The sequence below is a fragment of the Pagrus pagrus genome (genome assembly GCF_965226575.1).
Source record: "Pagrus pagrus genome assembly, chromosome: 13".
NCBI classification, from domain to species: domain Eukaryota; kingdom Metazoa; phylum Chordata; class Actinopteri; order Spariformes; family Sparidae; genus Pagrus; species Pagrus pagrus.
In genome coordinates this window covers 21,280,305-21,304,035 of record NC_140197.1, presented here as the reverse complement: position 1 = coordinate 21,304,035, position 23,731 = coordinate 21,280,305, and the positions used below count along the sequence as shown (strand labels likewise).

At 42.4% G+C, this 23,731-nt stretch overlaps 1 protein-coding gene across 3 annotated transcripts; it reads left to right on the top strand.

The window, feature by feature from the left end:
• The first annotated feature begins 257 nt into the window (after window positions 1-257).
• Window positions 258-20,359, top strand: LOC311268035 (protein kinase C and casein kinase substrate in neurons protein 3). Of its 3 annotated transcripts, none has more exons than XM_084371368.1 (10): window positions 258-461; window positions 3,312-3,379; window positions 9,575-9,731; window positions 9,913-10,148; window positions 12,183-12,338; window positions 13,332-13,507; window positions 15,065-15,185; window positions 15,273-15,343; window positions 15,484-15,563; window positions 15,983-20,359. In XM_084371368.1, the coding sequence occupies exons 2-10, from the start codon at window positions 3,320-3,322 to the stop codon at window positions 16,090-16,092; spliced, it is 1,167 nt and encodes a 388-aa protein (XP_084227494.1). In that variant the 5' UTR covers window positions 258-461; window positions 3,312-3,319; the 3' UTR covers window positions 16,093-20,359. The 3 variants fall into 3 exon arrangements, with proteins under 3 accessions (XP_084227494.1, XP_084227495.1, XP_084227496.1); XM_084371369.1 differs by lacking the exon at window positions 258-461 and adding an exon at window positions 687-910; XM_084371370.1 differs by lacking the exon at window positions 258-461 and adding an exon at window positions 687-917.
• The last annotated feature ends 3,372 nt before the right edge of the window (window positions 20,360-23,731 follow it).

Sequence of the window (23,731 nt, the reverse complement as noted above, 5' to 3'; positions counted from 1 at the left end):
TCCGGCTGGGTGACTCAGTTATTGTCTGATTCACCTCATACTATAAAACACTTCACTGACACTACTCTGAGGGTAAAAGAGAGAGAGAGAGATCTCCAACAAGTGGTGAAGTACAAAGAACAAGAGACTAAGGTCCCTGCAGCTGTTTTAGAGGGAGAGAGAGAGAGAGAGAGAGAGACTGACTATGTGAGAGAGGGAGGGTGGGAGTGTGTGAGGGAGGAAAAAAAAAAAAAAGAAGCCAACTCATCTGACACAAACAGTGGGCCAAAGAAAGGGGAAGAGCAGCAGCAGCACTGTCCAGAACGAGTGGAAAATCAAAGTTGGAGAAGTGTAAAAGAGGACAGGACGGAGAGAAAAAGAGCCCGAGAGTCTGCACGAAGATTGAACTGGGGGGAAAAAAAGAAGAACAAAAGAAGAAAAAAGGGGGTTGAAGCAGAGAGGGCCCCAACATTTCAGAAGAGGTAAGAAACTTTGAGCGGTTTGTTCGCCGTCCATGGCTGAAGAGCTGCATTTCAGTGAGATCTGATGGAGTGACCGAGCTCCTATTTCTGCTCTGTGTGTTCATTTGTTACTATATATTTCCTCTATGCAATGTGTGCGTGGTGAGTTATGTGTGACAGATGAAATGGGGACAGGGGGAGGAGTGTGTGTGTGTGCCAGAGAGGGTGCAGGATACAGGGGTGAAAGAGTTGCTTGGTTGGACACTCCTGTGATTCAAAAGGAGCTTCAGTTCTTTTTAGTTGTTGTGAAGTTTTTACGTGTAAAGTTCGAGTTTTACGTGCTGGAAGGATTACTGGATCGCTTCAGGACTTTTTTGAAAACTGGTGGGGGGGGGAACAAATTTCCTGTCAGACCTGCCAAGAGATTATAAAAAGTTTGCAGGACGCATGGTGGAATTAGATCTGTGCTGGTAGGTGGTAAGTTATACAGCTTAATCTGTGTTGTACTTATAGGATGAAGTAGTATGCAAATGCGAGTAGTCGAGACATATTTTGACACACTAAACTTGGGGATGTGCCTCACAAATGTCAGAGACGACACAGAGACACAGATGGAAGTTACAGTCCGGCTTTTGTAACAACATTTGTATTTATTTTCTAAAGGGGCACTTTGTAGTTTTTGGAGAAGAAATTCAAACTCAGTATTTCAACATTTACAATATTAATGAGGTAATAATACAAACTCCGAAATACTTTTTTACTTTTGTCTCTAATTGAATAGAGCACTGGTTGAAGCCAGAAAGGCGGCAGGGTCCGCCACATATAAACTGTGGTGTTCTTTCAGGTAAGTGTGTTTGTTTAAATCGTTCAACCACAAGAAAAAAAAAATCGGTTAATGAGGATCTTTCTCTCATGATTACAATTTCTTCCATAAAACTACGTAGTCCACCTTTAAGTGGGTGTTTAAATTGATTATTAAGTCTATGAAATCCTGTTTGAAAGGCCTGAGGAGCCATCAAATTCATTCCATTAGACATGGAGTTGCACAACATATTTGCACATGGATATAATGCCTGTAAAGAGCATGAAATCATATTTGAGCAGCAGGCTAAGCTGCATAGATTTGTACACTTTCTTATATACAGTTGGAAGTGAAAGATGTAGTTAAAACTTGCAGGAATGCACCAAATTATCTGACATTAGCAGAGACAGCTGAGATCCTCCACCCCCACATTTCTCTGAAAAACTCAGGCAGAGCTATACCCCGAAGAGAATTAGTCAGCAAGGCGACAGGAAGTAGAGGTCAAAGGTTAAAAGGGAGACAATTCATTATTTTTCTGACCCCTTCAGATGTCAGGGTTGTGTAATCCACCAGACCCTCAGTGGTAGAGACACGACAGGAGCGAGCAAAAAGCAAGAGTCAGGCAGGGAGAGGCATGATATTACGCTCTTTGTGGAGCATGTGATGCCCCGTGAACAGCAGAATGTGGAGGAAAATCATTGAATCTAATTGTGCGCCTCGCAGAGCCACGGGGAGCGATGGCTGCGGGGAGGAAAAACAGGCAAGACATGAAGGCTGCGTCTGGGTGGAGTTCAGCTCAGTTTGAAACACCAGAAGGCAAAACTGCTTTGTGCCTAAATATTTAACTGGAAAAGTTTCTTTTTCAGAAGTGGAGGAACATTCAGAGATCACAAACACTGAGTGTGGATCGCTTGATTTTGAGTCACGCAGAAGCACGGCACACAACTTATTAAGCTCTTCCGTCACCTCTTGCGACGTGTGCTCGTGTCTGCTGTTGATTACAGTTTCTCATTACGATGATAAAAGAGTGGACAAGGCTACCAGCATGGGAAGAAAGTGGATGCGAATGATAGGATGTGCTAACCTTTACCCTCGGTTTATTTTAGGATAGCTCGTGTTACGAGGCTGGGAATGCTGGGACAGGATACTCCATGCTCGCAGATGTTATTACGGCGTACGAGACGCTGCCTCGATTTACTGTACACCCCTGGTTCAAATTAACTGTACACATCAACTTCCAACAGCTACTGCAAGCCTTTAATGGGTTTACAGAGCCTCCATTATACGACTCAGGCACTGACACATCCCACACCTGTTGTATATGTTCACATTAATAATGACAAGAGTGCAGCAGACATTTATCTGAGGGGATGTCAAATGTGTTTATATTACAGCAGTGATTCCCAGCTAGATGCACTTCTGCAGTGGCCGGGCAGCGTACGAGAAGATAGCTCATGTAATTTGATAGAATGGAAATGATGATCTGATTAAAAAATGTCTCCATATATTGTGTCAGCTGTAACACCTGAACGCTACATGGTGCAGCAAGAGAGTCTGAAACTAAACACTTAATAGAAAGCTAAAGCTAATGGATCACCATTTAAAATAGCTAAAGCAATGGATAAATGGTTGAAATCAATAAAATAGACATTTTATAGTTTAAATACTAAATTCATGGGTGAGTTCATCTGACAGGGCTCAGGTGGCTCGACTGACAAAAAAAAGTTTGAGACGATTTTTGCACACAGTCTTAAAGCTGTTTCTCAGTGTAGCCTCGGTGACGAGATAATCACGATATAAAATATTTAATAAAAAGCTTGCACATCGTCTGAATGGGATCACTTGTGCTGAACCGAAATGTAACATCGTGGTTGAGATCGTCCCCTCAAGAAAGTGCTCATTTTTAAATGTCTGACTTAGATAACGTTTCATTTTTCATACTGTAGCTACAAAGCCCCAAAGCTTTCATTAGCTGCACGTGGAAGGCAATTACAGAAAGGTCAGCGTGGGGATTAAAAGGCAGAGTGATACTGTACTCTCAACTAATCCTGTGCTCCTTACTCTTTCAGAGAACAGGATGTCAACGCTTCCCTCAGAAAACAGCTCCGAAGATGTCAACAATCGCAGCTTCTGGATGGTAAGATTGTGTGTGTGTTTGTCTCTTAATAAGACCCATGGCTTTTCCCTTGGTGTCTCAAGTCTCAATGACCTTACTGTTAAGAGACAGACTAAACAGTTTCGTCTGTCAGGCCACATATCAGTGTGAACAAGGCTGTGCCCTCATTTTTGAATGTGAACAGTAACCACAGAACACCCAGAATGCCCCTCTTGGGTTAACTGCTGCCCGGGAAGGTTTCTGTGATAATGCTCAGCTCATTAGGTGTTTGATTGTCTGTGTTTGCTCGATAAAGTAGACTGTATAGTACAGGGGTCGTGTCTCTGGGGATCCAGGACACTTTTTTTTTTTTCAATTTTCACTGCTCTCTCTAACATCATTATTCTGCTGCAGTACTGCATGGTGTGTTCATTTGTAGCATCTTCTGCTGCATACAGAAAAGTTTCAGGATGAGCAAAAGGCGGCTCCTATACAGATTACATTAAAGATTAGAGAAGCTGAAATTCTGCAATAAAACGACCAGACCTTTGTTATATATTTTGTTGAGTTGTGTACTTTGGTTGTCTCTCGCTATAACTTACGAAAGACAGTTGGAGAGTAAGTAAGGAAGTCGGTGGACGAGACGAAACGTCAATAAAACTTTAAAACTTTATATTTCTGAGTCACTTCAGATAATTTTTGATCTGAAATGGTGGTTGTTTAATGTTGTGTTCACCACCCGCGAAGTCACTTTGACTGCAGAATCATTTGTGTGTCTTCATGTAACTCGTGCAAGTGTTCATTCGCCCTAAACAGCCAGATTACTTTACTGTAAACTAGCTGTAAACTAGCGAGCAACATCACACGCTGAGTGTGTGTGTGTCTGTGTTTCAATCCAGGTTAACCTCTCACTGAACTCAGCACTTACCACAGCACTTACCGCACTGACAACACTGGCTTTCTCTCTTCTTTTCCCCTCTTGTCTCTGTAACATTACGTTCATGAGGTAAAGTACATTTCCCCTCCAGCTCCAGTCAACAGTCAACATCTCAGTGCATAAACACCCGACACTGGAGGTCCCCTCTGCGGATCGCTGCTGCAGTCAGGTTGATAAACACAAGAAAACATAAATCCTCTTTTGTATTCTAAAAAGTTTAAAAGTAATCTCTGACCTCTTCTTGTCACTGATAAGACTCCAGCGTTAGGTTGCCTGTTTCCCCTGTTCTTCAGTCTGTGCTAACAGGCAAAGCTTACCGCCGGCTGCAGCTTCATATTTGTTGCAAGAAAGCCAAAAAGCATGTTTCCCACAACCATTAAATAAGATCTCAACCAAAATGTCTCATAAAATTACATTCAAAGAAAAATCCCACAAAAATTTGAGACAGTAGTCAGTAAACTTGGTGAACTTCAATTTGCAGAACAATGAATGCTGAGTTCAAATCCAGACCGAGTTTATGGAGGGGATGGCTTTCATTCATCGCTCTCATCGGGACAGAATAAAGAAAAGAGATTAAAAAGAATATATAAGTATAACTATTTAACATAATTATATTATTATTATTTTTTTACAAATCTCTGTAAATCATCTGAATCTTCTATACTCCAATTCAGCAGCGGTCACAAACATATTATTTTACTTTTCCATTTTGTAAATTGTCCTGCGCTCTTGTTTACATGGCACAGATCTGTTTTGGCACCGTGTTTTAAAGCTCTAAACACTTCCAACTTTCAAAGTGCCTGACTTCCCTAATGTGAGTGTGCTACCGCTTTAATATTGGCTTTGTCTCCCGTTGGCCTCGATGGGCTGCCCCACTTTCATCTCTCCCCTCCTGTAATTTTGGCAGCCTCCTGTTGTGCTGGATGTCTTTCCAGTCCAGTTCCTGTCTGTGTCATCCTGCCGCCGTGCTCAAAGCCTGTCTGTCATTATACTGCCAACCTAAGCTCTTTTGTTTTGTATTTGCAATGTCACCACCACTTCAAGAGGATTGCAATAAAGGTGAATTCTGTGGAGTATACAAGTGTAGTACTCGTACTAATAGATATGCTGCGGTGTTTGGACTTTGGACTCAGTCCTGGGTCCCATAGCACACTATTACTGTCCTCTTTACTGTCTACAGATTATGTAGAGACATGCTGTGATCACTGACATGATACTGGGCTCCCGTGTTTTTGTCTTTTAAGCCACTGTTCTCCAAATGATGAACACTGGTGTGCCATGAGGCATGTCCAGGTGTACACCCACAGATTATTATTGTATTGGATTTACTGTGTCAGATCTGCCATATCATACCTACCCCCACTGTGGGTAGTGTCTTGCTCTCGTCTGTCATCTCCTCCAAAACAATGTTGTGCCGCAGTCACACTGTGGTCGTAGTTATCCAGCTAGTTACTGCGTGTTCGTTTCTTTCCCGTTCATGGCGGGTGGCAACCAGCGTTAAGGTGCATGACCACCACCTACTATGACACTGAAATAATGGAAAGACACTGAAATAATTGAATTTTTCACACGATAACTGCTTACGACTCATGCTCTACAGGCTTTTAAATCGCCTGCGTGTTGTAAATGTTTTTCTGGACTGATCGGTCTCTTTATTTCTGTAAGACAAACATTTCTGTCAGGCGTCAGCCTCTTAATCTATTGTTTTTAAGCTGTGATGTGTCTTGTGAAAAGGAAATGTTTTGTTTAGTGCATTGATGTTTGGTTTAAAAGCACTTTGGAAGGACATGAACTTAAAAGCTGGCATCAATATAGTTTACTTCTACCATTGCTGCTGCTATTAATACTACTCCTGTCACTGCCATGACAGCTACTTAAGTACTGCTGCCACAACCTTTAGTATTACTGTAACTGCTCCTACTATCACTGCTACTATCCTTTACACTACTACTGCATCGATACTTTTTACTGTGATCATTAGCAGCTCGATAACTGCTAATATTCCCGTTTCTGATGCTGCTACATCTGCCAGCAGTTCCCAGCCTTCTCTCTGTGCACTGACGCGCTTCAGAGAGCAGATAGGATCCGTTAAATATGTGAAATGTGATTTTTTTTCAATGGACAACCGTGGCCATTTTCCTTTACCGCAGTATCTTGTTGCTTGGACAGATTCTCTAGTAGCGGATTTGCATCTGCCTCAGAGATTGGCCGACTGGGTCTCTGCAGCGTCGCCGCTGGCCTCAAACTGGATTCCTCAGCTGTTTCTGTTTAATTCTCAGACGAGTGAGGAGAGTCAGTGCAAACCACAACAGAGGCAGAGAGAAAGAAAGTAAGGAAAAGAGAGGGAGAAACGGGGATGGGGGGCGGCACTGATGAGAAGCACCCCGACTGATTCTGATTAAGGCAAAGGGAAACTACAGTGTTTCATTAAAGGCACACAGGGGGCTGTGATTGCTTTTTGTGAAGGTTGTCAGTGTGGAAATAAATCACTTTTACATTCGGGGTGCACGCTGCGTACACACTGTATTCTGACTCCTAACCACTTTGAATCATGTGACGACCAGGTGACGCCTGAAAGGTGAAACACACATATCTACATATACTTGCATTGCTGCGAGCACTAACTAAATGTTTTGACAGACAAAGACTTAACTGTTTGACCTTTCTGATGCACCTGCATTTAATTAACCACTAATTAAGAGTCCCATTAGGATCGAGCACCATGCTAATTATTTGTAAGGAACAAAGATTTAGGTCTTCGGTTGAATAGTCTGACAAACGCAAGTCACTGTGGGAAGCAGAAGTCTGAGTTCTTCTTAAGTGTAGTTTGTGCTCTGAAGAATGAAATATCATCTTACAGATGAGTTTGCCAAAGAAAAATAAGAGCGCTGTGGCTTGTAATATCAACTGTGCACTAGGTACTGCGAGTAACGTAGTAAAAGATAAGTTCACCCCCAGTGGAAAATTCAGTCATGATCTACTCACGCTCAAGCCGAGGGAAAGTCGGGTGAAGTTTCACAGTCGACAAAACATTTCTGGAGCTTTACAGCAAAACAGCGTTGAAGTATTTTTCCTAAACAGCTGAGGTAGATGGGCACTACCTCCTAAAATAGCTCCATTCAGCTCGTCCAGCATAATACAAGTCTCTGGAAGCACTGGGAACCCAAATAGATTTGAAAAGACAATATTTACACCCTCAACGCATGATGGAGCTCCTGAATCCACTTCAGATGGGGCACATGCTAATGCTGTTAGCTCATCAGCTACAATGAAGATTTCGCCTCAAAAAGAGTGCGCACAACGTGTTTTCAAATCAGGTTGGGGTTTCAGGGCTTCCGGAGACTTAGATTACGCTGGATGAGCCGTATCGAGCAATTTTATGTGTTTTCCGGTTGTTTAAGACAAGTCCCCATCCACTCCAGTTTTGCTGCGAAGCACCAAAAATGTTTTTCGTACTACGAGACTTCACCCAACTTTCCATTGGCATGAGGGTGAGCACACTTTGACAAAAGAAGGTTTATATTCCTGCCTTTAGGGGTACATCGGCTTGTCACTGGGGCTATACAGCAGGTACAGCTTTTATACTCTTGGTACTTATTTTTTTACCCTTGTGGTTTGAAAAAAAACGGGACATTTATGCGCCTTTTTGGCCTTCAAAAGGTGCACATAGTTACCTTGAGCCCTCGGGGCTACATTAGTGTAGATTGTACCTTGGGGGATATTAATGCACTATTGCTGTTCCCCTGTTTCTGAGTGTGGATAATGACCAGATTTTCATTTCTGGGTGAACTTCAGGTGAAGCGTATATGAAAAGCATGCAGACGTGTGCCTGATTAGTCTGTTATAGATCCCTAATGGAAGATTCAGACATTTTGACTTGACATATCAGAAAAGGCACAGGTGTAACTAATGATATTAACGATGCTCTCCTTGTAAGCCATGACAGTGAGTCAGCACGCACGACAGCAGCAGATGGAACTCCTTAATTGATGTTATTAGTTACACTTTTGTTTGACAAGTGAAAATGTCATCCATGAGAAAGTTCGGCTCCTTCTCTCTCACATATTTTTAAATTTATGGTATTTACGATAAGTGCATTGCCTCATATGATTTAACGCAACAAGACACCGTATTGGGTTTCCAGAAAACTTGCGACCAGCTGTCTTAATGTGTCAGTGAGTAACAGAAAGAGTCTGACAGAAAGCGAAAAAGAGAGAAGGAGTGAGTGCTGAGTAGGAGGCTGACGGCGGCTGCCAGGAAAATTGCAGAGAGATTTCCAAATACCACATCTACAAACAACACATTTGCTTCAGATATGTTATTACACTCAGGGCCTTGCCTCTGCTGCCCTCTTGTTCTCCCTCTCCGTCTGGCTTTTTATGGCTCCGGCCTCGTCCTCATGTCCAGCGACCACACCCCGCGCTGCTGCCGGCATTAGACTTTACCACAGGAAACTTAATGCCAGTAAAGTGTCACTTGTGGCACGTGGAGGTTGACCTGAGACGGCTGCGGCAGTGTCACAGCTGTGAGAGGAGATGAGGATGCAAGCTGGAGCTTTTTATGACTCACTGACCAGAGACTGAGACACAGAGCGACGGTGACTGTTTAACGTTAAAGAGGTAGAAAAAGAAATGGTATGAGCGGTGCTAATAGACTTTTCACATGGTGGGATAATGTGACATGTCAAACGCAGGTGTAACTAACAACATTATCAATGGCTGCATTCCATTTAGCTCTTCCAGTTCAAGGATTTGTTCATGCTGGTTAACTGGCACAAAAACAGAGAACACCTAAATAAAACAGAGAAGTAATCAAAGGACTGCGTTAGTACTTGCAGCAGCAGAGTAGCAGTCGATTGTGTAGTTGTAGTAGTATCAGTAATACTCCCATTAGTAGTGCAGCTATCCATAGTAACAGAGCAGTATATAGTAGTAGTAGTAAGAGTAGGAGAGCTGGATGGGACCGTTTCAGTGTTCAGTTTTAGTTTCTAATTTAGTTTGTCTAAATCAGTTTATGGCCTTCATGCTGGTGCCACTCTGCCAGGAATAAACTGTGAGCAGATGTACAATTTCGCTTTCTCTGGCATGGAAACGGTGACACTAAAAGTCTGTTTTGAATACTGGCTAAAATATTGGCCACTTTCGGCTTTTTCAATCCAAGAGGAAAAGATAGTGATGGCACATTAGTATCAGGGCTATCAGGGCTATCAGCCACTATCAGGCAGCACTCGGCTGTGCCTCGCTCCGCCCCTCTGTTTATGTTGTGTTAACAGTAGCTCCTCTCTCTTTCTGACCTGGCAGCCTGGGAACTATCAACGCACCGTAAAGCGAACAGAGGACTCCTTCCAGGCCTGTAATGACATTGTGGCGTGTTTCCAAGAGAGAGCTCGCGTGGAGAGACAGTACGCCCAGCAGCTCAGTGAATGGAGTAACAAGTGGAAGCCGGTCGTGGACTCCAGTGAGTACTGTAGCTGCAACCTCAGCTAGATGTGTCAACAATCTGTGATAATAAGATCCCTTTTTTGTGAAAAGATGTGGTAACCTTCTTGTTTTGATTTGCTGTTTCATATCATGAGAATTGTTCTAAAGTACAAAAGAAAATTCCAGGAATTTATGATTTTGTCGTCGTCCTCTCTCAGGTCCTCTATATGGATCTCTGATGAAGGCCTGGCAGTGCTTTCTCTCCTCCGCTGACCGACTGGCCTCCTTACATGCCTCCATCTGTCGCTCTCTGGTGTCGGAGGATGGAGACCGGGTCAGGACCTGGCAGAAGGACACCTTCCACAAGAAGTTATTTGGAGGTTTCAAGGAGTCCCAGGACATTGAGACGGGCTTTATACGTGCTCAGAAACCTTGGGCCAAACGACTTAAAAAGGTCTGAACATTTCAGATTCGAAAGCCAGATTCTGTGGGGTATTTTTTTCCATCGGATTGTACTAATGATTACAAGCTGTAGCCTCAATCGCTGATATAATGATGAATCCAGGCTTCACTTCTGGATGACAGAGTTATATTCAGAGATGTAAAACGCCAGTGCACCTGTTAAAGTCAAATAGAAATTTTATTTATTTATTTTTTTGTCCTTTGAGAAATAAAATCAGTAACCAGAATGAAAAATAATTATTTTAGATTCTTAGGTACTCATCTATGTAGATGGAGACCTTAGTTAAATCTTGCATAAAGCAGTAACGTCAGTGTTTTATCATAGGCAGAGCAGACGGTCACACTGAGGCAGACAGCAGCCTGCTACAAAAGAGCCACAGACTGAACAACCCATAATAGCTTTCCTGCTAGAGTCTCCTTCTTATTTGAATTATAAACATGAGCACACATCTTGTCCTGCACCTAAGCTTGTTATAAAAGCACCCAAGCAAACGCTCCACAGGGAAAAGTGCATCACTGATGTCGGTTTGCAGGATAGTTAGCTAATTAGCGGCTCAGCTGCAGCAAATTAAACAGAAAATGTCACTTTGGTCCGTTTAGAGGCTGGTGTAGTCTTTACTCTTCAATACCACTAACAACACACTGTCTGCCAATGACATGTTTGCTTTGTGTCTGGTTCACTACAGTGAAACACTCTGGCAGCCAATCAAACACAGACACAGCAAGCTGAGATGAAAAGGAGCCTTTCTGATATTTCCCGGAAAGACTTTTTCTTCCCTTTTCTTCTCTCACAGTTGTATCCACGCACCAGTCAGGATGCTGTTCCTGTGTGATGGCACTAAAATAATGTTCAGAGCATTTTTTGCAAAACATAATGATGTGACAGAGAGGTTGATCTGTAACCGTTGTATATATAAAATGTCTTCACCTCGTCATTTCATCCTGTTCTTTATCTATCGCATCAATTGTCAAAATGTGTTTTGTGAGGTCACAGTGACCTTTGACCACCAAAATCTAATCAGTCCTCCCTACCAAGTGGACGTTTGTGCCAAATTTGAAGAAATTCTCTCACGACGTTCCCTTAAAGGCATTAAAAACGGTTCCTAATCACTTTCTTGCTATGGGCTTGATGCACCATTTTCTGCAAAAGTTAGAGCAGTGTATATAATTACGAAGGAGACACTTTAAGAAATCCAAAATGAATGTTTTTTTCTTGCCTATTTTATTTTTAGATCTCTTTTGTATTCAAAATAAGTGATGGTGATGTCTTAAAACAGATTATACAGATAGTAGTTTGTTTCGGCTTTGTGAAGATTAAACTGGATGCAACCTAAAATAAGGTGCTAAATGTTCGTCACAGTCCAAATTTAGACTGCTGCTTGTCAAGCGCTTTCAAAGTGAACTAAACATCATGTTTTTTTCCACCCCAACTTCCTAATCCACATTAATTCAGATCCACACATCCCTTCAGTACAGCTGCAGTCCGCTACTATAGTCACGACACTTCGGTGTTTGTTTTGGGAGCATCTGTCGCATTCCCAACTCACATTTTACCATCCAGTTCGGGACTTTAAGCACAAAACTCCTTCTAAACAGTTTCTCTAACGCATTTAAAAGTAATGAGCCTCTTGAATCAAGGTTTTTCTGTGGTTTAAAAGCAGCTAAGGACAAGAGGACATTCATCATACGAAGAACTACATATTTGGTTTAAAAATATACAGGAGCCCCTTCAGGGAATCGATACTTCATACATACTGAGAGTGGCTGCAGCATCACAAATGGGCACTCATTAAGTAAATGGCCTCAATTCAAGATCTAAATTTAGACCACAGAGACCTAATGCACCGTTATTTTACTTTAGGTATCAGCAAGATGCTCTTTCAAAGTCAGGTGCATCTTAAGTTTTAAAAAAATAAACAGCTGTTCACGTGCAATTGACTTTGAGTGAAAAGTCAATGTAGACAGACACACCTTCGTTATCCATCCACAGCTGCAGATAATAAGTAATGTTTTGATTTGTTTACAGCTGGATAAAGCCAGGCGTGCGTACCACAAAGTGAGCCGTAAGGAGCAGGCAGCCAGGGAGCGGGAGGCACACGCTCAGGGAAACCCGGACGTCGCCATCGACAAACAGAAGAAGATCCAGGAGGAGAGAGAGCTGGCTCAACAGGAGGCCGAGAAGGTGAGCAACATGTTTCACCCAGTTCTTATCTTCAGTTCTTATCTTAATCCATTTATTCACCCCAAGCCTCGATCATCTGACTTCCTTCTTTGCTCTTGTCATAATCACTACGGCCACTAGAGGTCACCAATAATGTAAATAAATATGTTGTTTTAACCCCCTTAAACAACCAACCAGGGGCTGATCCCAAAGTTGTTTTGTACTTCATGCACATACACAAGCTCACAACCATGCAAAGCATTTTCCTGCCGCCTGTCTCGGGCTGTCTCACAGATTGACAATCTGTGGCGCCAAGAAACTAGTCCGACGCGCCAGGCCAAACTACCTCCCAGATGGTTTTGTGTAACAAACCATCTGGGAGGTTGCCGTCATAAACTGTTGGGAAAAGGGCAGACATTTTCAAAAAATACTTGGCAGGTGATCGGACAAACCATCTGTCTGTCACCATCGAGGCTAACTTTAAAAAGGTCCAATTTGTTAGAAAGTTGATTTTTGAGTCTCATTCCAAACCTGTCAAATACTGACGCTTTGAGATTGTAGGTCAGGTCGGCTGCCATCCCATGGTGTCAGTATTTGACGAGTTGGGAATGAAACTCAAAAATCGACTTCTTACAAATTGGACATTTAACCAATCAGATCAACAGTAGGAGAGCACTGCAGGCGAAGCTCATTGGTAAATCATACTCTTGCTGAAGCCAGTGGAGATGAAAACCTTCAGTATTGTTATTATTTTAATGAAATACAAACATAGTGATGCCAACAAAAGGCATTTCATATTTAGTTGTCATTGTAGTTTTAGTTTAACCATAAGTCAGGGGTTAGGTTAAGAGACTACAAATACCAATAGGCATCTGGAAGGCTCTGGCTTAGGTTATCTTCTCAATGTCACATATAGATCAATAGCAGATATGTAGAAGATTGAGGGAGAAGTGTATGAAAGTAAACAGGAAAACAAACAGATTAATAACTTAAATGCGTCCCTGTTGTTTACAGGTCCGAGCCCGCTATGAGAAAGTCCTCGAGGAGGTGAACCGCTACGCTCCGCGCTACATGGAGGAGATGGAGTCCATCTTTGACCAATCGCAGGACGAGGAGCGCAAGAGGATTGTCTTCCTTAAACAGGCCTTCCTCTCCATCCACAAACACCTGGACATTACCAACAACGAGAGGTGAACAGCAATGCTTTGCATGTGTATGAGTTGGTGGAATGGATTTCTTTTAACTAGTGTTTTCTCCATCTGTGTGTTTAGAGCTAAGCATGTTAAAATCAAAAACTTGACTTGACTCAGTCCTGATTAACTGCTGTTGCACTACCTGTGACACCTGATTGTTTGTTAGTGACTCACATCTTCTCTGATAAAGGAAATAATAGCTAGTTAATTACTTTATAAAATCTTCAGGGGCCACAGGGGGATATCGGGTACATGAAAAAAATGATATACTCTGCTTAATTTGTTGGTTTACACTTTACCTTAAATGTTCTGGATGGCAGTGCAAGCGGATTATCTGCCAATTGGAAATTTAGACAAATTTAGTAACAGTAACCATCAGAGAGACATCAGCAGGCTGAATTAAAATGAATGTCAAGTCATTAAGTATACAGCTGCCCCAGCAAATATTCAACCTCCTGCAGTCCTGCACGCTGTGTTTATTATATCATGCTCAGATTACGATGCACTGTAAAGCCTTATGAGGAACCACTTCAAGGAAATTGTTACCATTAGGCCGACTGGCTGATGTTTTAATGTAGAAAATAACATTGAATCAACAATGAAAACATTTAAACTGACAGCAGAAGCACTGAAAGAGTTTGTAGTGTCTGTTTAAATACAGGTTCTGAACGTTAAGCTCTGCGGACAGTTCACTTCTTAGTTTGTATGTAAATGCTGAAAGTAGTTGAGCTAACAGTTGAATAGTAAACAGGGGAACCGGATGAAAGCAGCCGCGCAAGAAAAATTGTCTCAAGCATTCAGGAGAAGACATCATTTAGTTGCATTTTGTGACCATTTTTGGAGTGGCAGGCTGGAGCAGGGAAGGTGGACCCAAATGCATGAGATGACAGGCAGGAAATGCAATGGATGAGGTTTAATTGGATCACGGCAACACCAGGAACAGGCAAACACAGAGACAACATCAAGGAAACAGAACAGCAGCATAAACAGAAACTGAACCGATGACTAAACAAGAGACTGGACTTAAATGCAAATCAAACTAACGAGGGGATGAGGTGGAGAAACACAGGTGAGGGAAATGAATGGGAAAACACTAAAGACAGGGAAGGGGCTGATAGGCTGGAAAAGCTGGAAAAGCACTGGAAGGAGGGAAGGGCTAATGAGGGAGATTCAAGACAAGTGTGGAGGGAAAATCAGGTTGACGAGGAGCACAAGAAAACAGGACACTGGAAAAAAAAGGGCACAAGACACCACAAAACCCAGAAGACACATCTAAAAACACACATACAATGAAATTAAAATGACAGGACCATGACATGTAGACTTTTGTAAGGAATTATTAACTAATGGGAAATTACCAAACCAAAATCCAAACCATGACACGCCAGACGCAGCTAAACTGTGTGTGCTGTAAATAATAAAAGTGTAAGATAGGAGGTGAAATGTCAGTTGAAGGTAAATTTGACGATGGATTACAGGTCTGTATTGTTCGTCTGTAAAATATGTCTCAGTCTCATTTTAGGTTGTCCCTTTTATTTCCCACCACTCGTTTAGTGTGAGGGCCGTGTACAATGAGCTCCACAACACACTGATGGCCATCGATGAGCACGAGGACCTCCGCTGGTGGAAAAACACCCATGGGCCCGGCATGCCCACCGACTGGCCTCACTTCCAGGTAGTTCAGAATACGACCTTTCCTATCACTCAAATCGATGTGAAGTTCTCGTTTTGATTCCAGTCATTTTGTTCAAATGTTTGTCAGGAATGGACGCCCGAGAAGAAGCCAAGTAAAGGGAAGAAAGAAGTAGAAAAGAAAGCAACGATAGAGAGGAGGTGAGTAAATGTGTTGCAAAGGAAACTGTTCTGTGCAGGTTAGTTTTTACAAAGATCTGAAGCCGTGTTGCTGTTGTACAGCTGATCAAACATCCATCTGTCTCTTTTTTCCGTCTTCCTGTCTCTTGCTCTTCCTCTAGTACGATGATTGGAGGAGTGAGAGTAAGAGCTCTGTATGATTATGTTGGCCAGGAGACAGATGAGCTGTCATTTAAAGCAGGTAAACACAAACACGTACATGCTACAAAACTCACTGAACTGTATCCCCCCCTCTGTCTGAAACACTCTGTTTTAGCTCCTGTCTCTTTAAGGCCCCCTTCCAAATACTCAGTCTCCTCTGATTGGTCAGCTCACACACGCCTGAGCCAGCACCGCTAACAATAACAGTGCAGCAGTCTTACTTGCCAAACTAGCTGCCAGGCATACATTATGCAATTGTGTGACATGATGATGTAGTGAGATGTCACAAAGTCACGGAGTTAAAGGTGGGACTACTGACGAGGCGTTCAGGAGCAGTGTTTTCTGTGGGAAAGAGGAGCTTCTCTTGGTTTTTAGTACTTTTTTAATGCCTATTTTTCAGTATTTTCAAAATACTGTCTACATTTTTATTACAAAAAAGAAACGTCTGTCTCCCTACAGGTGAGGAGTTTTTGAAGATCGAAGATGAGGACGATCAGGGTTGGTGTCGGGGGATGAAGGACGACGGCTGGGAGGGGCTTTACCCAGCCAACTATGTTGAGGTGGTTTAGTTATTGCATCTAGACTGAAAGTGAAATATCTTGTTACATCACGTGCTTCATTTCACTATGTGAAGTCTCAGCCTGGTTTGACATCTAAATGCCAGAAACACAAAACCAATGCTGTAAAGAACTAGTAGCTGTTAGCCAAAGATCTGGTCTGTGATGGGAGAGTGATCATGTTTAGGTTGATATTTTAGCTTAAAGAGATTTTAAAAAAACTACCCAGGTTGTGGAATCTCTTGAAGGATCTGGACAAATGTTTTAATATATACAGTATATCTACGACACCTATTCAAGCCATATGATAAACAATGCTTTAATGAAAGAAATGTAAAAAATGCTGCTTGTAAGGTACGCTGTATAACTAGCCACTTGGTGCTGAAAGTACATTACAGGAGTGTTTTTTTTCTTTGAGCTGTTTTATTTTCTTCTGCATCTCAACACATCGCTATTAAAAATGCTCACAAAGCCTCTCAACAAATGAAGAAAGTGACGCTGACACTGTGATTGTGATTAATCCGAAGCAGCCGTACAAGTGGCGTCAGCCTGGTAAACGTAGATAGTTACATGATCTGTATTTCTCTGCTGTGTTTGTGGTTTAAAGGAACAGTACATGTTTTTTTTTAGGAATATGGTTGTTGGCTGTCAAATTCACACTGGGATGTGAAGATTGACATCAGTACATAGGGGACTGTTAGCTTTGCAGCATCAACACACATTCCTGGAGCTCCAAAGCTACCTTTTTTCTGAACAACTTATGGCGTGATACTTGTAGGAAAAGGTTTTGCTTGCATTGACAGGCCCAGAGAAATTTCAGCGGCCCCTGTAGTTCCCCTGAACTCTGGAACTATGGAGATTTTTATGATATAATCGTTTTGGTTTTCTGGCCCATAACCGTTTGGTTCACTCTCATCTCCCTCATCAGTGTCATTTTTGGCAAAGACTCTCCTGCTCAGCACTAAATGATAGACAGACACAGTTACTGGAGACACAATCTCTAGTAACTGTTAACACAAAAGGCCATTACAAAGGTCAAAGTTCATTAAAGTATCTGTTTTCTTCTGTTTCTAATCAGGGACATCTGCATTTACATTTCCCTCAGGTGTTGTTTGAAAGTAATTTAGCTCAAAGAGAGTAAACACTGGACATTAATCAGGTGGCCAGAAACACAACACCCAATGAAAACAGATGCTGGATGTGTAAATGGATTGCTATCACGTTTACATATTGGATTTAAAAGTTATTGCAGGTTTAAATACAAAAAACAAGGCGTTGTTGTTAAAGGAATGGTTAATGTGCAGTGTACAAGTTTTTAGTTTTCTAGCTAACAAAATGTATATTATTACTATTTTTTAAAAATTAAATCAACTATATCACTTCTGTTTTGTCAGTAACACACTACAAACTTTATCTCCTTATACAACCCTTTTAAAAATTATAAAATAAACAAATCTTGACTTGTGATTGGCTGGCAGGTTCCTGTCATAATAAACTAGCAAAATACTTCAATTGAACGGGTGCATTAAAGGTGCAATATGTAAGAATTGGCCACCTGTCAAATTGGTGCTCAAAACAAATAGCGGGCAGCACATAACCGAGTAGCTAACTGCTGCTAGCCGTAGCTGCTGTTAGCGAGTTAGCTCAGTTAGCCATGCCACTAGCGTTCCGACTGGGAGCTCGGAGACCAGGGGAGTTTCGGACCTGGACAGGCCGAGGCTAGCTGATTAGCATGCTAACTCTAGTGGATATCTCTGCAACACAATACAAAGCCAAAAACTGATGTCAGAACTGCTATTTCTCCACATTCTGTTGATAAGTTTTGAACGTTTTCAGCTAAAATTATTACATATTGCCCCTTTAAGCTGCAGATAATTAAGACAACAATATTTATTCATGCTACATCACAAACATTAAAAATCAATTAACGTTTAATCATAACCTTTATGATTTGGTAAGAGGCTGTGGTATAAACACAATAATGCACTCTGAGGTGCTGAAACAAGAGAATAATGGACTTGGCAGAGGAAATGGTATAGCCTCCACTCCATTGATTATTTTCTTGTAGTTGGATGCCTTATTGCGGGTTATCACAAAACAAGGTGTTTATTATGTGAAAATAAGACAGCTTTGGAGTTCTGCAGATTGGGGTAGTTTAGGCACAGGAGGAACAGAGCTTGTCTGGTAATTGCAGAGTTGGTGGTTCAATCCTGCGCTGAACCTTAAAATTGCTGCTGATGGCAGCTCCGCCACTATCAAACTGTGTAAGTGGGTGAATGAGAGGAAAATTGTATAGCTAACTTTGGAAAGTGCAGTCCATTTATCTGCTATTTCAATTTTCATGGAGGGAGGCTGCGAGTTTCTCCCTGTTGCCAGTCTTTGTAAAAACCTGCGACCCATTACCTGCAAACATCTCACGGCCAAACTGATCTTCATTTTGGGACTAAGCTAAGATTATCTAAGCATCTAGATGCTTTTGGCAAACAGGGCCCAGGTCTAAACATGTAACAGATGTAACGCTGTTTCTGCGCAGACTGTTGAAACATGAAAGACGTGACAGAGACATGAAACTGATGTTTTTCTTCTTCATCAGATTCTCAGTTTGACGCCAAAACATTCAAATTCTTAACATGTGACTGTTCCTTTAAGATAAGTCCTGGGGAACAAATAGTTTTCCTTTCTGTCTGTTTATCTGATCATCTTTTACTTTAATGTATGACACTTATCATGGAGAGCATCTTTACCAAAGTAAGGAAACAAACTTCCAGAAACTGCTGGGTGTGCCTTGCTCCTGTCCTTAGCCTTCCTTTGCTGTCTGTGTATGTGCTGCGTGTCTTTATTTGTCATGTAAAAACTATGCTTTTGGAAATCTTTTGGAAATAAAATGAAACTGTTACACAACAGAAGAAATACAGTCTGATTTAAGATGGAAAGAATGAGTGTGTGTGTGTGTGGGAGAGAGAGGGATTGATGTTGTATAAGTGTGTGTTTGAGTTTGTGAATCACTATGCCATCATCCTCTGTAGTCCTGAAGTCCTGCCTGTGGATGTCATAACATGTACAGAGTTGTCAGATGTGACACACACACACACACACACACACACACACACACACACACACACACACACACACACACACACTTACTAGACAGTCACTTATAAGCCTTGTGCCTGTGTCAAGAGAACTGTGTCCAGGTCAAACGCTGCTCTTTATCTTGGTGATGCCACCACAGAGTCTGATGCAGCCTGACATCAACACGTGGCCATCAGCCAAGCACACTGTCCCACACCAGTGTTTGTGTTTGAGCCAGCCGATAGCAAGAAGTGCAATGATAAATCCTGGTATATTGTTACACTCGCTGTGAGTGAGTTGTGCAGTAAATACAAGCAGACAGGAGAATGTAGGAATGTCTGTTTCCACAGGAGTAATGGAGATAATGATGTCATCCTGGAAGGAATTTCCTCACCTGATGACAGTCTCCTTGCTTGTAGCAGCTGTAGGCTGATCCGTAATCACAAAGACGGGCTTAGCTGAGCTCTGACAACCTTCCCTTTGCTGCCGTTAGCAGATCTGACAAAGAACTGGAAGCTTGTAAAGACGAACAAAGCAGGTGCTTTACGACTGGTTTGTTGATCAGTTTCAGTGGTAAGTAGTCAGAATATTTTTTTATAGAAAATAAAGCACCAGTACAAGTAAAGTAAAGTTTAAAGTGACTTAAAAACACAATTACTGACTCTATGACCACTTGCTATGATTCATTTGGAGTCGTCTTTATTGCCACCTGAGGGATATAGTTGGCTCTTTAGCTGCTAAACTTAATGAACATTTTGTAGTTTTATCCTCATGTGTCATATTTAACTCTCTACTTCCTCCCTTTGTCTGTTTCCCTGCCCTTTTTCTGTGTACACTTGCGTCATTTGTTAATCACTCTGTGTATTAAGCCTGTGTTTTCCTCACACTCTTTGTTGATCGTCTGTTATGATACCCCCTCTTCAGTCCTCATGTTCCTCATGTTCCTCGTGTTCCTGCCTGTGTTCCCAGTGCGCCTTTGGTTTGTTTTTTTTGTACTTCTTTATCTCTTGAATTTGCCTCTGCCTGCTTCTTGTGCTAAGTTCCACCTGCCTTTTTATTTTTTGTTTGTATTTTGTATTTTTGTATTTGTACATCAGCACATTAAAGCTCGACTTTTGCTCCTTACCTGCCTGTCGTTGTCTTTGCATTCCGGCGCTCACCTTTTTGCCAAACTCTGACAGCTAACTGTTTATGTCTGTATTGTACTGCGGGATTTTTGATCTTTTCCCATAAATTAGCTGCCTGCTGAGGCAGAACATGTCGCTGTGAGGGTGCTGAAAGTGAAAGGTTTTGGACCGCACAGCTGAATAATGAGCTGAAACTCACTATAAAGCTCTGTAAAGGCAAGGGGAGCTGCAGAGTTGAGTGATAGTTCTCTCTATAAATATCACTACAAGTGACCACTTTCACATTGCACCATTGTTTTCCATTGCCATTTACGTTTCGAATATATGCCAACAAAATTGTAAGCTTGTGAGAAAATGTCAATACTTCTCACTACATTTATTATCTCAGTAAACAGTTATAGTAAGTTTATGGTCTCAATCTCTAGTTTCAAGTCATCTTCAATACGGCAAGATGTTCATTTTGTATAATCATGTTGCTTTAAGAGTAGACAGTATACATTGTTTGGCAGTTTGTAGTTAATACATGATTCATTGATTGATTGATTTACGGGACTGGGCTGCTAATAAATGAAACTAACTAACTATTGAGAGGCTTCATGATCCACCATTGCTTTAAAAAATGGTCCATTGGCGTAAACGGAGACGTGACTCTCTCTAATCAACGGCTCTGGGTGTGTTTCTCAGTTTGATCCAATCAGCATATCCTCCCCAGCTCCTCCCTCTCGTCCAAATATGGTGACTTCTGGCTCCAAAACACCAAGATGGCTGTGCTAAACTTGAGACTGTTTTTTGTTTTTAAATTACACATCCAGCAGCAAGGAAGAACAGCTAACATCAACAAAACACAAGAGTTGATAATAATAAGTCATCATTTTTATAAGATGGTCATATGAAGAAGTCAGGTTAATAAGTAAATCGAAGAGCCGCTGTGGCTTTCATAGATCATATCTGGTGCTCCTGTTTCACGAAAAAGTAATAGTTGGTCACTGTAAGGTACAAACAGGCGGCTTCGCCCGTAACAATCCATCAAAAAAAGGCTCGCCATTGAACAAACCCCTCGTGACACCTAAAAATGCACTTTAGTCAGAGAGGTGGCACAAAGGCCAGAGGCAGTGGTCGACTGGCAAGTGGGAAAATGTCACTTTGTCATGAGTCATCCTTCATCTTGTTTTCAACAAGCGGAAGAGTACATTTATGAGGGATGACAAACCACGTCCATGACCTGAGTGCTTGTTTCCTGCGGTGAGGTGTTCTGCCAGCTCTGTAACTGTGTAGACTGTATTTTGTCTTGGCTTTAGTCCACCGATCCCTTAAAAGAAAAAGGTTATTACCAGTAAATACTCTGCCAATCCCTGCGAGAGATCACACTCATTTTAATTTCGTTCCTGGCGGAAAAGGTGAGTTTTTGGAGATGAAGCTGACTCTCGTTGATATCTCCGTGAATAAAAATTGTGCAAACAAAACATGATAAGATGTGAATGTCACGAACTTTCCAGATATTTATTCGGCAGCTTCACCTGTGGGCCACTTTACACACAACACAAGAGGCCTAAAGATTGTGGTGCGGAAATTTGATCTGCATCGAGGGCTTAACGTCTTTTTCTGTCACATTAGAGGAAGAGCTGAAGGGTAGCAGGTTGTTTTTATGCCTCAGTCGTTTTACAAGGGAACCATGAAACAGTGAGAGCAATGCTTAAAGAAAAGGATTCTCAGCAATTTACATCTCGCACCGAACCTCTTTCAGTCCTGACATGCTCCGCTGCTGGTGCTAACATCTATTTTCTTTTCAGAGCAAACTGGTCGCCCACACCAAACTCCAGCCTGAACTCTGCTCATTTACATTCATTAGCTGGAGCTCATCTCATACTGTAGGTGCAATGTAAACACACACCCATTAACAGATGCTTGTTTGTCAGCACAATAATGAGAGGAAACAGCTCATTTGCATGCTAATAGCCTCATGATATTCAATTTGATGCCACAGAGCTCTCAAATACAAACTGCTCGACGGTTTTAGCGCTTGATCGTGAGGTCAGCATGTGCAGGAGTGTTGACCCCTTCCATTCATTTACACCCAAAACATATGATGTTGCTCGATCATCAGCGGCTGCACCTCTTCAGCCATCACTTTTTTCTTGCACCGGGGTGCAGACCTTGACGCTCGATTGCCACCCTGATCTCCAGCAGAGGGTGCTAAAAGATCAGCAGCTCAACCCTCAGCAGGCCTGTCTTGAGGAGAAATATGCATGCCGGGGTGGCAGCATAATGGGAAAATGTCTTTATTCCCTCATCTCTCACGCGGTGACAGGCAGAACTTTAGGTTGCCATGGAGAGGGCTGCTGAAACCGGGGCCATAATTAACAGCGCCACAGAACTCGGTTCAATGACTCATTACATTTCGAGAAGTTAATGAGGAAATCACATAGCTCCTCGAAGGCAAATGACTCTGTATGTGTATAATGTGTACGCATGATGAATGTCACATCATGAGGTGAGTGTTACTGTACACAGCTGCAGCCAGTTCTGCCGGGCTAATGATGAGCATGTGATCTTCCCCCGTGCAGTCTAGTCGATAACTGAAGATGTGCGTGTGTGTGTGTGTGTGAGACTGTGTGTACGTGTGTGCGTGCATGCTTGGGTGGGTGCATTAGTACGTGTGTGTATGAGAGTGTGTTGAGGGAATGACTCACCTCCTTGTCAGGCAGACACAAAACATATGAAAATTTTCTCAGGCTGTCAAACACACACACACACACACACACACACACACACACACACGCATACACGCACACCTATACTCCCCAGCTCCTTGCTCCAGATGTACTGTGCCGCCTCTCTCTCCCTCCTCTCTGTCTCTTTCCCCTTGCTCTTCATAAGCCCCGGCTGCCCTGGGGAGGCTCCTGTCACAGCTAAGGGCCAACAACGGGCCTGCTCGGGGGTTTACAGAGCAGCTGAGAACACAGGAAAAGCCGCCCAACCACCTGTAGACCTGCCAAGAGCACTTAAGCACAAACCGTCTCTCGCAATTTGTCTCAAGGATGTCTGGAAAATCCCACTTGACTCTCTTGCTTAAACAACACTAAGGCCACCGGCGGGGGACGCTCCCCTTGGAGAGGCGAGGTAGCAGCCCACAATGGCAAAAGGTGTAAGGAGGGCTCAGCGAGCAGGCCCGCAACCCTCAGGAGCTCATCAGCACCAAGCAACAGGGTCAACCGAGGGAACAGAGGTAAGACCGCCCCTCTTGGCATCTGCATGTATAAGCATGCTTTTCATTTTAAACTGCCCAAAAATAATGAGCAATCAGGAAAATGGTTATTCTCGCATTTCAATTAGCCTAATTAAAGAGAGGGCAGCGGGCTACTCAGAAGAATGGCAAGCACTACAGTACAGTGTGTATTTGTAGGTGTGTGTGTGTGTGTGTGTGTGTGTGTGTGTGAGAAAGAGAGAGAGAG

Excerpts from the sequence above, each read along its gene's own strand:
- LOC311268035 (XM_084371368.1), top strand. The coding sequence starts at position 3,320 with ATGTCAACGCTTCCCTCAGAAAACAGCTCCGAAGATGTCAACAATCGC. Across the intron at positions 13,508-15,064 it reads GACATTACCAACAACGAGAG|TGTGAGGGCCGTGTACAATG; the intron begins GTGAACAGCAAT and ends CCACTCGTTTAG. Across the intron at positions 15,344-15,483 it reads AAAGCAACGATAGAGAGGAG|TACGATGATTGGAGGAGTGA; the intron begins GTGAGTAAATGT and ends CTCTTCCTCTAG.